Raw genomic sequence first — 14,636 nt, forward strand, 5'->3', positions numbered from 1 at the left:
GCAGATGAGAAAAGATGTGTTTTGAGGCGGGACTGGAATATGGTGAGGGAATCGGAGTCTCTGATGAGATTGGGGAGTGAGTTCCAGAGCTTGGGAGCTGCCCTGGAGAATGCTCTGTCCCCAAAGCTGCGGAGTTTGGACTTGGGGGTGGAGAGTAAACCAGCTGAGGTGGATCTGAGGGACCGTTGAGGTTGGTAGGGGGAGAGGAGTTCAGAGAGACAGGGGGGTGCAAGTTGGTGGAGGGCTTTGTAGGTGAGGGTCAGGATTTTGTATGAGATCCGGTGGGAGACGGGGAGCCAGTGAAGGTCTTTCAGGACTGGGGTTATGTGATGCCATGATTTGGTATGGGTGAGGAGTCGGGCAGCTGCATTCTGGACCAGTTGTAGTTTATTTATGGAGGTGTTGCTGATGCCATAGAGGAGTGAGTTGCAATAGTCAAGGCGGGAGGAGATGAAGGCGTGGATGAGTTTCTCTGCTGTAGGGGGTGTGAGGGAGGGACGGATTTTTGCGATATTGCGGAGGTGGAAGAAGGATATTTTGACCAGTTGGCGGATGTGGGGCTCGAGGGAGGGTGGAGTCGAAGATCACGCCAAGGTTGCGTGCCTGGGGGGAGGGGGAAACAGAAGTGCCATCGATGTTGAGTGTGAGGTTGTTGGTTTTGGTGAGGGATGCTTGGTTGAGGGAGAAGAAGTCATTGGGTTGTTGGCAGGTTTCAGTGAGCAGGAGGAAGTCCAGTGAATTGTCCAGGATGAGTTCATGGAGGATGGGGGCTTTGTTGTTAAGTGAACGGGTGTTGAGGAGGGCAAAGTTGGATGAGTGGGAGGGTGGTGTGATGGGGGCACGCTGGAGAGGTTGGAGGTTGGCCAGTGCGGCGGGGTCCAGTGGAGGGGGGGCGGCGGGGGTGAATGGTTTGGATGTTATAAGTCTGGGTGGTGGGGGTAATGGATGACTGGAGATGACGGTTGTGTTTGGGGCCACGGTGAAGGTAGCGTTTACAGATGAGGATTCCAGCAGATTGAGCAGAGGAGAGAGCAGTGGAGGATAGCCGGTAGTTTCTCCTGAGGCGGAGGAGTTGACAGCGAGAGTAGGGGAGGGGAGGGGAGGAGGTAATGGGGGGACAAAACAACTGTGGGAACCAGGGGAATCCTTTGAATAGCAGGGGGGGTAGTGTAAGAAGCAACAGGAGAGGGGTGAGTAGGGTTGGTGGTTCCATGGTTTAGCAGACGGGTTAGCAGGTGGTGAGAGGGACGGTAGAGGCAGCACAGGGTAGTGTTAGACAGGGGGGGCACGATACAGATGGGTACAGATGATGAGGAGAACAGCCAGATGATTATTGTAATTCCAGTGGTGGAGTGTCCGAGAGGAGTTGAGGGGGACAGAGAAACATGCAGGGCAGCTCCGCTAGCGAGTTAGCAGCTAACGGAACACAATAAAACTCAGTAGAACAGTGAAGAAACAGCAACAAAACGAGAGGAAAGACAGCTGACAGAGGGAGAAGCGGCAGTCAGGAGACGCCAGCAGTGCTCACCCACCGGCACAAACATAAACAAACACACAAGCGTACGGAGGCAGCGAAGGGACAAACAGCGCTACTCAGGGTGAAGGGTATTTGTTATATATTGCACGTCTTGGTGCAAATATTTGTACATATTTCATATATTCTCATTTCTTATTTCGAAGAAATGCAGCGGAGAGAGGCCGAGGCTGCAGCTGCATTAGCCGTGCAAGAGGATACGGCCGGCGGGGACCCTCTGGATGCACTGTAGCGTCTACTACATTTACTATCAACACTGATTGGATATCCACATAAAAAGGTGGCGGATTTTCCTTTCAACAGATAAACTGTATAACATACTCACAGTTCCAGTGTGAAATAAGTCTTACCTCCTTTCTCGAAGTTTTTCAATGTATTCAAACTTTGGGGTGAGGACTCCATTTGAGGTGATGACGGCCTTCAGGAACAAAGAGACGACATCACATCTTACAAAATGATTCAGTTTTTTCAATCATTTGCAAAAGAGTGAAATAAGTCTTGCCAAATAAATAAATACAAAAAAATGGTAGATAACGAAGGCAATGGAGACCAAGGTCTTTTGTTTCTAAAATAACAAGGCTGTCAATCGTTTAAAATATTTAATTGCGTGATTGTCCATAGTTGATCGTGAATAATCACAAATGAATAGTCCATTTTTTATCTCAAGCCCAACAGGCAACAACAGCTGTCAGTGTGTCAGTGTGCTGACTTGACTATGACTTGCCCCAAACTGCATGTGAATATCATAAAGTGGGCATGTCTGTAAAGGGGAGACTCGTGGGTACCAATAGAACTCATTTTCATTCACATATCTAGAGGTCAGAGGTCAAGGGACCCCTTTGAAAATGGCCACGGCAGTTTTTCCTCGACAAAATTTAGCGAAAATTGGGAGCGTTAAATTGATCCTCCTTTGTGACAAGCTTTTATGGCATCGTTGGTATCAATGGATTCCTTAGGTTTTGTAGTTTCATATGATACCAGTATCTTCACTCTAGCTCTAAAACTAAACGGTACAACTTAAATATCCATTTTCAAGGTGAGCAGCACCCAAGATCAGTGTCACCAATTCAGTATCTGACCGAATGTGATATATGGTCAGAATCTCCTGTTCTGCTCCTGAGATAAGGGGTTGAATAATTTCCAGAAAAGTGTTTTTGGACCTTTTTCAGTGCTCCAGGGATGACGTATTTTTGTAGGCCAACCAGGAAGTTCGCATCAACCTGGTTCCCTCGACAAAAAGTCAATGGGATTGTTCTATTGGGTTTTGGATTATTGCAGAAAATAAGCTCCGTGGCAAACACACATTTATGATACTTACATGTTTTGTTCAGCAAGATAAACTCCACAAATGAACACCACTTTTATGTTTTTTGAAGTGTGAATGCAATCACCAGAAGTAAAAAGCTAACATTAGGCTATAAACGAACTACACCACGGTCGCAAGAACGAGGCTGTAGAGGAGGACGAGCCGGCGTGATGACGTTTAGTAGTCTCATTTAGCCACTTGTTAGCAACCGCTTTTTTAAGACAAAAATTCAGGAGTGGGGTATTCATTGATGTATTTTATATCGTAAAAAATCTCTTCAGCTTGTGTTAACCACAGACCTTATTTCAGGCATCTAAAAACCTATTTGAGGAACCCATTGACTTCCAGATGAGGGAACCAGAAGTGCTAAAATGCTAACTCATTTCTGGGTTCTAGGACTCATTCCTGCACCACTCTATTTTGTCATAATTAGCATATCAATTCTTGAGTTATGGCCAAAAACTTGTTTTGTGAGGTCACTGTGACTTTTACCTTTGACCACCAAAATCAAATCAGTTCATCCTTCGAGTCCAGGTGGACGTTTGTGCCAAATTTGAAGAAATTCCCTCCAGGGGTTCCTGAGACATTGCGTTCACGAGAATCGAACAAAAACATAATGCAGCCACGATTATCGGCGGTGGGGAGGCATAAAAATGTGTGAAACCTCCATCTAACTTCTCAGGCTAAATATGTACATGATTCATTGCTCAGTTTTGCTCACATCAGACTGAGATCATGAGATAAACTGCTGAGTCATGAATTGGTATCCCATAAAATTAATTTAGAAAATGAAGAAATAGCAGATCTAAAAACAACAGCAACACGCTTCTGTAGAGAATACAGTGAAATATTTCACTTACGTCTCTGACTTGGGGGCTGAAGTCCTCTTCCTCCAGCGGTCTGGTGGCGTCTGAAGGTAGCTGATGATGACACAACACTAAATTTAAATTCCTGTCTGTCATGTTTATAATTAGCCAGTTCACCACGTGAAACCTCTGCCAGCCCTGTGCCAAAGCAAATAGAAGCCAATAGCAGACGACAACACCCAGACGTCTTACCATCTCCCAGAGGTAGGGGAAGAGTCGGTCTCCAAAGTACTCGGTGGATCCGATGGGAAGCTGAGCAGGAAGGTTGTCGATGGAGCACATGAGGATCCCGTTTCCCTCCACACTGCCAGGACCAGAAGCATTAATGTTACTTATATACAGTATAATTAACACTTAGACTATATGCGGTAAACAATACAGGTCTAAAATTACGTAGATTACATCAGAACTGATTTCATGCTGACAATGAAAAATTGTCAATCAAATCAAAACATTAAATTTCGTAACTAATTTGCAACTGGACTGGAAGGACAGAAGCCTTCGCTTTCTGCTGCAAAAGGAATGAATGCTCCTAGCTGTTATGGTTTTTATTTTAGATGGATGTAAACAGGCAGACTCCAGGCAGCGAGAGTAATAACCTGAAACCTCTCAACATCTGACAGCAGCAGCCTGCAGACCAGCTGAGTGAAAGTGAAAGCCTTAAACAGAAGAAACAGAAACGTGCAGGTGATGCTGGTGATGAGACACAGGTCACAGATGTCAGCGCTGTACCTGTCGTGATCTATGTGCTGGTCAGCGTCGTACATACAGAAAGGCTTGTCGATGGTGGTGCACTCGTTCATGAAGTCTATGGAGCCCCCGGTGTCGGCCGATATGTCACAGATGGCCAGCAGTCTGCAGAGAGAGATGAGGAGAGACGGTGTTCAGGAGGTCAGAGCGACAGGCTGAACTGTCCCTCTGTAAACAGGACTGAAGAGAACGATGTCACCTTTGACCTCTGTGGAGATACAGCAGCTATCTACCACAATGCACTGCTGTCCATTCACTAGAACAGACATTCAGCCAGTCAGGTACATCACATTTATTGTGTCTAACTGAGAGGTTGAGGACACATCTCAGCGTCAGAGCAGGGGACGGATCTATTCCTGTTCTACTGATGGAAAAATAAATATATTTCCCTGTGAGGCTGTAACGCTCATTACACACTGGAAAAACAACTGTTCAAAAGAAATCATAAAGGGATGTTTCAGATTGTTTGAAGAGGGGTTATATGAAGTACTTCTCCATAGCCAGTGTATTACCTACAGCAGATGGAGTTTGGAGAAACAGACAGGAGTACCAGCATAGGAGCAAAGCGATGTACTGCTGTGGACGGGGGCAGCAGCAAAACATACTTTAGACACCTGAAAAATCTGTTTACGTGTACGCTATATTTTCATCGCTTTACCTCGCATCTCTGGCGGGAAGCCTTTATATTTGCTCTCTTCAAAGCCACCAGACTCCTTTGACAAAAACAGTAATTTTACCTCTCAGAACACGGGAGTTGCTGATCTGTCGCTGCTTCGATGGGTTAGTTTGTTTGTGTTATTGTGTGACTTTGGTGTTTTAAAGGGTTAGTTCGGATTCACCAAAGTCACACAATAGCCCAAACAAACTTACCGATCGAGGCAGCGGTAGACCAGCAACTCCTGTGTTCTGCGAGGTAAAATGACTGTTTTTGTCAAAGGAGTCTGGTGGCTTTGAAGAGAGCATAGATAACGGCTTCAGTTCCCCATCAGATTGGGCTGTCTGACGGCGAGGTAAAGAGTTAAAACCATAGAAATAAAATAGGAGTAGAAGGGTCATAGAACTGTTTGCTGTGGTAATTTCACTAGTACAAAAGAAAATGGCGATTGTTGTTAGTTGTTATGGCGACAACAGAACACATGTCAGTGGGGCCGTAGTGTGTGTGTGTGTGTGTGTGTGTGTGTCGCAGTTCGCTGGGAAGAGAACGGATGCAGCACCCGGACACAGCTAGCTGGCTAGTTAACTACCTAGCTTGTCCCACGGCGGAGGGTCTGTTTTCATACTCCATGAACGAACACAAACTTAACAACCAGACAAAGAAGATGTGAACTGAGGCAAAGATGCATCGATCTGGGTTGAAAATGCTTCAGTTAGAATCAATCTCCAGTTGACTCTTCATGAACAGAGAGAAACAGCCGGAGCTCCTGGTGAGTTTGTGGTTGGTGATATTCCAACAACGCGACGCTCTTACTTGTGAGGCAGCCTTGGTGATCCCTCAGTGGCCATTGGCAAGTTCTTGATCGGTCTTATCAGCTTCTGGGCGTCCAGTCGTCTGAGGAGTCGGGGGGTGTGGGGGTCCCAGTAAATACCATTGATCAGACAGGTTGTGTAGGGCGCCACCTGTGGTTAACATTTTGAACATTTTGACTGTGATGATTCCTGAGCTGTGAAGCATAGAAGTAAATCTTATTCATTTATGTGCTTAAAAAATATTTTTTTAACCACTTTTTATACAGATTTCATTCAGTCTTCACCATTTTTGATCTTGTGTAATGCTGCGTTCAGAAAATGAGGAGAAAATTTGCTTTGTGTTATTCGCACGAGTTTGACCGCGGGGTCATTTGTGTTCATTCACGTCACTTGCACTACACGTGCCGGAGAGGAGGAGGGGCTTACCTCCACGTAGATATCAACAACGTTTCATCAACTATGGGTGAAATAACCACTATTGCTGCTTTGTACATGTTGTGAAAGCCCCAGATATGCCGGAAAACCAAACACCGTCGTGTCTGGATTCTTAATATCATCCAAAGGCTCTCGGTGAATTTCACTGTATCTAGCAAGCTACACGTTGGCTGGATTAATCCAGCCAATATGAACCCAAAATAAACAGATTTTGCTGTGCTTTAACTGCAATAAATGGATCAAAAGGTATGGAGGACGGAACCTCCCAAAATAAAAAATAAATGACTCGAAAAATAAATAAAATAAATTAGTGGTTAATTGTTAAAATGTGAGATAAATTGATAGGTGTTTTAATTTGCTCTTTTATTTATTTACCTTTGAATTAATTCCCTTATATATATTTACTCTTCTGTTTAATTTCCACTTTTAATTATTTATGTATTTATTTTTATGAATTTTTAAATGTAATTTTTTTGCATTTATTTTTATTTATGTATTTATTTTGCATTTATTTTTTGATATTTATTTTTATATTTATTTTTAAATGTATGTATTCATTTATTTATATGTTTAACCATTTATTTATTTATTTATGCATGATTTTCCCTTAGAATTTAAAAAATAAATACATAAATAAATAAAAGTTGAAATTAAGCTAAAGAGTAAGTAAATAAGGGAATACAAAGGTAAATAAATAAAAAAGCAAATTAAAACAGACATTTATGTCACGTTTTATCAATTAATTAATGGCTACATTTATTTTTAATATGATTTCTGCTACTTTTAATGGCATATTTATTTATTTATTGAGTTATTTATTTATTATTTTTTTATTTTGGCCGGTTCTGTCCTCCATAACAAGGATGCCGAAATAACTACATAATTATTTTAAGCACTTTGAGCTGCAACTTGTGGATAAATTAAGTTTATTATTAATGATAAACTTAAATGTCTGAGTTTTGGGCTGTTGGCTGGACAAAACAAGACATGTTAAGAAGTAATTGTAATAGATAATTTATAGACCAAACAATTCATCCAGAAAATAATCAGCAGATGAATCGATATAATTATTGTCAGTTGCAAAAAATTAATGTATATTTTTCAATCTATATAAAATTATTTAATTTCATTGCGGACTCTTTTACATGTTCTTGTTATGTGAAGGATCATTGATCAGGTAGACGTGCTGTTTTATTCTCTGTCTTCTGAGCCAGAAAAGTTGAACAAAGTTAAACAAGATCACAGCTGTGTGAAACCGGCCATGTGGCATCTGTAGTGAAATGCCAACCAGCAGCTGTTTAGTGCCGACGACTGAAATAGAGGACGAGGCCTCTGAGGGACTGACAGCAGCAGGTGGGTGTGATGTAACTGTGGTGTTGGTGGGATGGAAACTAGCAGACTCACGCTGGTCCTGAAGTGCGAGGTGTAAAGTTCAGGGTGGTCCTCGTACTCCATGGGGTCATAAATGCCGTCGCTCTTCCTCATCAGGTGGTGATGTCGGCTCAGAACGGTGGCGTACACTCTGCTCATATCTTAAAGAGAAAACAACAACATATTGTTAATGATCATGTATGCACTAAATACCACTTAACTTGGCAATACGTCGTCCAGATTAGGCTCTAATGACCACGCCCCCTTCTGTGGGAAACCAATCCAGTGTCCCTCGTAGACGGTAACAGAGTAAACAGAAGAAGTTGAAACATGTTTCCAAACTTCTACTTTAAACAAACCGGTAATAGTAATAACGCTATGCCCAAGAGTTGCTGTGTAAATCCAAAAACCCTGATCTCCTATTTGTTCCCCTGCCGTGTCCTAAAAAAGATATAACAGAGGGGCTTCATGGCTCCAGGCTATAGACCAGACCAGCATGGCTCTATGGCTCCAGGCTATAGACCAGACCAGCATGCAGTCATCTCCGAGGCTGTGCTCCCTTTTGGGGGGAAAAAACTCTCCGTCACAGGAGAGAGAATGACGAAAAGCTGTTGTGTAGCGGGTTAACCGAGGCTTTCACACTGACATTTGAGGCTCATGCGATACGTGAATATTCACTGTCAGTGTGCTAAATGGCTAAATGATGCTGGTGACAGTGATTAGCATGGCTAGCTAACGTTAGCTTGAGTGTGAGGCTGCTGCAGTAATACAGTCATACATTAACGTTTTAGCCGCATCAGACTGTCGTCTCCAACTAGATCTCAGTCTATAGATCAAACAGTTGGCTATTAACACATTGGTTATTTACAGACAACACTTAGCCTAACGGAATTCAATCAGATATGTCGAGATGTCTGGATAAGCAATATCCGGCCACTGTGTTGGACAGGGGAAGACTGAAGGGACATGGCGGCGATCATCTTTCCATTTATTAAGGTATCGCCAACGCTCAGGTTCAGGCAAGGTCACAAAATAATAATGACGTTTGTATAACGAGATGAATGCATACAAACTTGTCAAAATTACAATCCAAACATACGTCAAATTGCATTGAAGTCTATGGGATCTTCGGTTTTCTTTCCCCCAAAAGACTACTGCTGCCTGCTGGTGTGGAGAGTTATTTCATCTCACGCAGGCGCAGAACGTACGCGATAAAGGCGACGCAACTGATGGCCTTCGTCGCTGCTATTTCTTTGATGTCGGCTTGGTGTGTCCTCAGCTTTAAGGTACATTTTGAACAGATAAAAAATATGCGATTAATCATGAATACTTATTTTAAATCGATTGACAGATCTAGTTCTTTTGTCTTGTGGGAAAGGGGCTTTACACTACAGGCGGCTGCTGTCCATCTACTCTCCTCTGCAGCTAAACAGAGCAGCTTGTAGAGGAAATGTTTGTATGACGAGTCCAGTTTACTCAGATCATAAACTTGCTGCAGACAAGATAAACTTCGACGTTGGTGTTTTTGTTTGTTCTCTGAAGAGGTTAAATTTGCTCCTGCATCATTTTGTGCAGTTGCCATGGTCACACAGCGAACAGATTACACACACACATCTGTAGAAGAAGTGGATTATTCAAGAAACAAACGTGACCTTCAGTGTTTTCAAATGTATTGTCCCTCTGCAGCTCTGCAGCACTCGCTGTGTTGACTTCTTTACTGCTGACTTCTTCATTTGTGTGAGCTCATCCATTAACAGAACAACTACCAACCTGCAGTAAATTAATAATAAATGTCCCCTCACAAGACAGGCTTAGGAATTTCATACCTCCTGTTTCAGAGACGTCCTTCAACTCATGAGGTTCAACGTATTCAACAGGAAGCTCGTTGAGGATGTCTTGGGCTCCCTGCAGGAAGAAGAGAAGATAATAAAGTCAAAATCAGTAGAATCCGGATTTCTGTGAGTGTTTTTTTGTTTTGAGTTGAGCATTGTTGTACCTTGGAGACGTTACCGGTACCGGTGAAACAAAACGTCACAGGGCCGATAGATTTGGGCATGAGCCCCATGGAAATCTCATACCCACAATCCCTCACTGCCTGGATGGCCTGGCTGACATTCCTGTAGTTGTGAGCCATGCCGATGTACTGTGAACAGCAGAGAGACAGGAAGTGACGGGATGAGAATCCCGTTGATGCATAGGAAGCTGTTTTCATGTCAAGTTCTTTTGTTTTTGGATCAAATTTATGACGAATGTTCTCTTACCATGAAGGGAGTGTGGTGACCGAGAGCCAGGAAGCGCAGCCCCAATCCATGCAAAATGTTAATCATTCCTACAAAAATAAAAAAACAGATTCATTCTGATTAAATACTATTTTAACATGAAGTACTTTCTTTACCTGGGGCCTCGTTTATCAGCGTATTCCTGGATTAGAGGGATAGTTATGGTGTTTTGAAGTGGGGTTGTATGAGGTACTTCTCCACAGTCAGTGTATTACCTACAGTAGATGGAGTTCGGAGAAACAGACAGGAGTACCAGCACGGGAGCAAAGCAATGTACTGCTGTAGACGGGGGCAGCAGCAAAATGGATTTTAGACACCTAAAAAAATTAGTTGAAGTTTACGCCATATTTAGAGTATTTTCATTGCTTTACGTTGCTGTCAGACAGCCCTTTCCGATGGGGAACTGAAGCCAGTATCTATGCTCTCTTCAAAGCCGCCAGACTCCATTGACAAAAACAGTAATTTTACCTCTCAGAACAGGAGAGTTGCTAGTCTACCGCTGCCTTGATTGGTTAGTTTGTTTGTGTTATTGTGTGACATTGGCGTTTTAAAGGGTTATTTCGGAATCACCAAAGTCACACAACAACACATCGAGGCAGCGGCAGATCAGCAACTCCCGTGTTCTGCGAGTTAAAATTACTGTTTTTGTGAATGGAGTCTGGTGGGTTTGAAGAGAGCATAGATACTGGCTTCAGTTCCCCACCAGAAAGGGCTGTCTGACAGCAACGTAAAGCTATGAAAATACTCTAAGTATAGCATACATTTCAACTCATGTTGATTCTTTTTTTAGGTGTCTAAAATCCATTTTGCCGTTGCTCCCGCAGTACATTGCTTTGCTCCCGTGCTGGTACTCCTGTCTGTTTCTCCAAACTCCATCTACTGTAGGTAATACACTGACTATGGAGAAGTACCTCATAAAACCCCACTGAGAAACACCCAATCGATCCCTTTAATGCAAATATAAGTTTAACATGATTTCAGTTCCAACAGCAGATTGATTCATTAAAGAACACATGTGCGACAGGTGTCCTGGAATACAACTGTACATCACCGCAGCCAGGTGAACATAACTAAGATAGCTAGCTATAGCTAGTGTTGGTGACGTATATTGTCCGAGACAAGAGATGTAGTTCACTGAGCGGTTTCACACAAAACTAAATGATATTACGACAAACTGAGACTTTCTTGACTTGCAAAATTATCTTTTAAATTGACAAACATCATATGTGTGATTCATGGCGCAATTCAAACGCAATCAAAAAGATATTTGTCTCTCACCGTTGACCATCGTACATATTTTTTCCGAAATAAGGTCCCATGGGGTCCACTAGAAGGGGTGGGACTTCGCCTCTCTATACTCTAAGAGAGCTCCTCACTTAGTCTAAACTTTTCCAGCAAGGAGTCCTAGCTTAGGATTGATTTAGGAAACTTCTTAGAGCAACTCTTTAACTGTATTTTAGATATAAAGCATGTTTTACAGTTCAACCAAGATAAAACAGAAGTACTGATCATTGCTTCAAAGACCCAGAGAGAGAAACTGGCCTCCAAACTAAATACAGTAGGACTCAACCACAAAGAAAGAAATCTAGGAGTTATTTTTGATTCAGATTTTAATTTCAAGGCTCATGTGCGGGGTGACACAAAAACAGTATATTATCATTTGAAGAACATCTCCAAAGTGAAGCCATGTCTCTCACACAGAGACTGATTCGTGCTTTTATAACTAGCAGGCTAGACTACTGTAACACTCTCTTTTCTGGTCTACCAAGGAATACAATAAATCAATCACAATTAATTCAAAGTTCTGCTGCTCGAGTGCTGACCAAGACCAAAAGGAGAGCACACATTACGCCTATTTTCAGAATCAGAAATACTTTATTGATCCCCGGGGGTTACAGTTGCTCTTATATAAACATAAAGAAATGTAAGAAAATAGAAATAAATTATGTAAACAATGCTACAATATATGTTAAGAAATATAAGTAAGTACTAAAAAATAAAAATAAGAAAATGAGAATAGAAGAAATATGAAATATATAAAAATATTTGCATTAACACGTGCGCCTGTTCACCTCGTTGCATTTAATCACGCCGCTCGAAAAGTTTGCTTTGCGTTTGGTGTAAATGCCCCATTAAGCCTTTTAAAAGTCCTCCTCCATACTCCCAACAGTTTTTCACCTTAGGAGCTCTCTTAAGGGTTAAGATGCTTTGTGAATAACTTATCTTTACCAGGATCTAGTCTTAACTCGAAGGGAAAATTAGAAAACGTAATAATTCTAAGAATTTTCTTAAAAATTGTGATTTAGTTTGAACTTTCCTTCTAAATAGATACGAGTTGATCAGAGCGAGAAGAAGATTTTGATTCAGCAGTTAGTTGTCATGTTGACACAAGTCTGACTCAACAGCTCTGACTGATCAAATGATGAAGGTCCAGTTGATTCCCATAGAAATGATTAATCGGCTTGTTAGTCAGGTACTGATTTTTACTGTTACATTAGTTTCACAACAGCTGCTTCTTGCAAACACTTTCCCAACAGTTCCAGGAAATGCCTGAGCAGCTGAGGCACACTGCAAAACCTAACTGTGTTTTTCTGAGGAGGTTTCCATACCTGCGATGCCGGCCCAGTGACCAAACGCTACGATCCGGAAGCCGTTAGCATCCACCATCTTCTCGTAGTCGATCAGACGAACCTCCTGAGAAGACAAAATTAATGTCGTTATAGTTTTTGAGGAGTTTTGTTGAAGGAAAGACAAATATACAAAATGATCTGAGTCATCTGGTTCTGCAGCATCAGCTCCAGTACAGAAGATAAACTGCTCTCGTACATTACTGTAGAGACAGAAGACCATTATTATACATCAGCGTTAATAAGGACAAACACAATGTTGTTTGTGAATCAGTATCTTTGGGTTTGGCGGTGGTCAACTGCTGTGTATCTGTTCTCTGTGGGAATCAACTCAAAAGGTATGATTTCACCTGAGGAGTCGCCTATTGTGCTACAGCACATTTACATAAAGTTAAACTTTTCTCCACTCTCAGATCACGCTTGTTGTCACTTTGAATCTCAGCACCTCTGATATTGGTGCCTCCTCATGTAGCAGGTATCAAAATGACTTATGTCCTGCTGCTTCTCGACCCTTTGTTGCTTTATGTGTGACTGGATTAACAGTCTATTTGCACTTTACACCTAGTTCACAAAACTACACAACTTTAGCCCTGATTTTCTGCTCCCCGACAAAAGGCTGAACTACCAGCATTCAAAATGAATGGGAAGACTTGTGACTTGTGAAATAGACTTGCGAGCAAGTAAAAAAATAAATATAAAAACATAATTCAGAGCGGTAAGCACCCACAGCACACAGCCAGCTGTCCTTCCTGCATTTGTCAGTTTAAACTGTGTTGTTTTTAGCCTGATTATGACTAACTTCTTCATATTTGTGTTATATTATCATACGATCTGCTCACCGAGCTCTGATTGGTCAGTAGGCGATGCTTTTATACGAGTTGATCTCTTATCTCGAACAAAACTTGCTCCGTAGCAGGTTAGGTGATCAGCATAAGTTACCTTGGCAATCTACCCCTGTAAGAAGTGAACCACCGTCGTAGGACTGAAAACCCTGAAGGGTTAACCCTGAAGTTACCTCACTAACCCCAAATCCTGCTTCATAGTACAGGCCTCCGGTTTCCCCAGGTAGATTTCTAATGGAGAGAAACTAACACAAAGCAGCCTCTAGAAGTCTGAATAAGTTTGCTTACACCACTAAACATTCAGCTGTTTTTTAATTCTTCCAACACTTTCATCCTGTGAGGAAAAGCTCCTCTGACTGCTCCATCAGTCTGCTTCGACACAGATACACACACCAAAAAAACAAAGCAGCATCTCCAATCACTAATAGTTAAAATAAGAAAGCTATGCCAACAGAATAAGGTCAGGGCGTAGTGGGAACATCAGATTATCTGTATGCAGGTTTGCAGTAACATGTTCTCTGATTACCTGAATAACCTGGTTTCCCAAACTGGTTACGTAAACATAGTCATGGATAGAAAAGGTGGTATGTTGCACAGTTTGTAAAGTTGAAAGACAAACTTGTAGTTTTGGTCTGTATGAATCAACTTGACTTTAAATTCACTGCGATTTGAATGTGCAAACAGAGTTGCTTCCTAACTTTGTGGTATTCAGGGTTCAATGTTGTTGTTTTTTGTCACTTGTCCGGTCAGGCAAGTTAATGTCATGTTTAATCTTTATCTAGGTAAAGGAATCTGGAGTTTGGCCCACATCCTGTAACGCCACCCAACTAAACTCTTGTTTACAAGATAACTGAAATGCTCGCTTGCGCTTCAGCTCCTAAACTTTGTCTGTGAAAAACACTGCAACATATAGCAGAAATGGGGCAGTCATACATTACTGGGGAAAAAATGATGAAATGTCAGACAGTTGTGTAACAGCTCCAGAGACAAATACAAATATGGGATTTATAATAGCTTTCCAAATGTGGCTATAGAAGTTAGTTTCTTCTATACTAACTGCAAAAATAGTGCACTACAAACATTAGTAAACAGCGACCTTTATATTATGAGGGTGCTTTATTGGGGTCAACTTTTGGGGGTATTTTTAGGGATCTTTTGA

General features: G+C 42.0%; 1 protein-coding gene across 2 annotated transcripts in view; it reads right to left on the minus strand.

Moving 5' to 3' along the window:
- The window catches only part of aass (aminoadipate-semialdehyde synthase), a 34,099-nt gene that overhangs the window by 16,616 nt on the left and 2,847 nt on the right, over positions 1-14,636 (minus strand). For both annotated transcript variants that reach the window (XM_074633528.1, XM_074633529.1), the window contains exons 4-13: positions 12,618-12,702; positions 9,991-10,058; positions 9,726-9,872; positions 9,556-9,634; positions 7,763-7,890; positions 5,925-6,073; positions 4,439-4,561; positions 3,899-4,010; positions 3,701-3,760; positions 1,885-1,952 (exon numbers count right to left, since the gene is read on the minus strand). In XM_074633528.1, coding sequence (XP_074489629.1) covers positions 1,885-1,952; positions 3,701-3,760; positions 3,899-4,010; positions 4,439-4,561; positions 5,925-6,073; positions 7,763-7,890; positions 9,556-9,634; positions 9,726-9,872; positions 9,991-10,058; positions 12,618-12,702 — 1,019 coding nt within the window. The remainder of the gene's footprint in view (positions 1-1,884; positions 1,953-3,700; positions 3,761-3,898; positions 4,011-4,438; positions 4,562-5,924; positions 6,074-7,762; positions 7,891-9,555; positions 9,635-9,725; positions 9,873-9,990; positions 10,059-12,617; positions 12,703-14,636) is intronic.

This window comes from Sebastes fasciatus, chromosome 4 (assembly GCF_043250625.1).
Source record: "Sebastes fasciatus isolate fSebFas1 chromosome 4, fSebFas1.pri, whole genome shotgun sequence".
NCBI lineage: Eukaryota > Metazoa > Chordata > Actinopteri > Perciformes > Sebastidae > Sebastes > Sebastes fasciatus.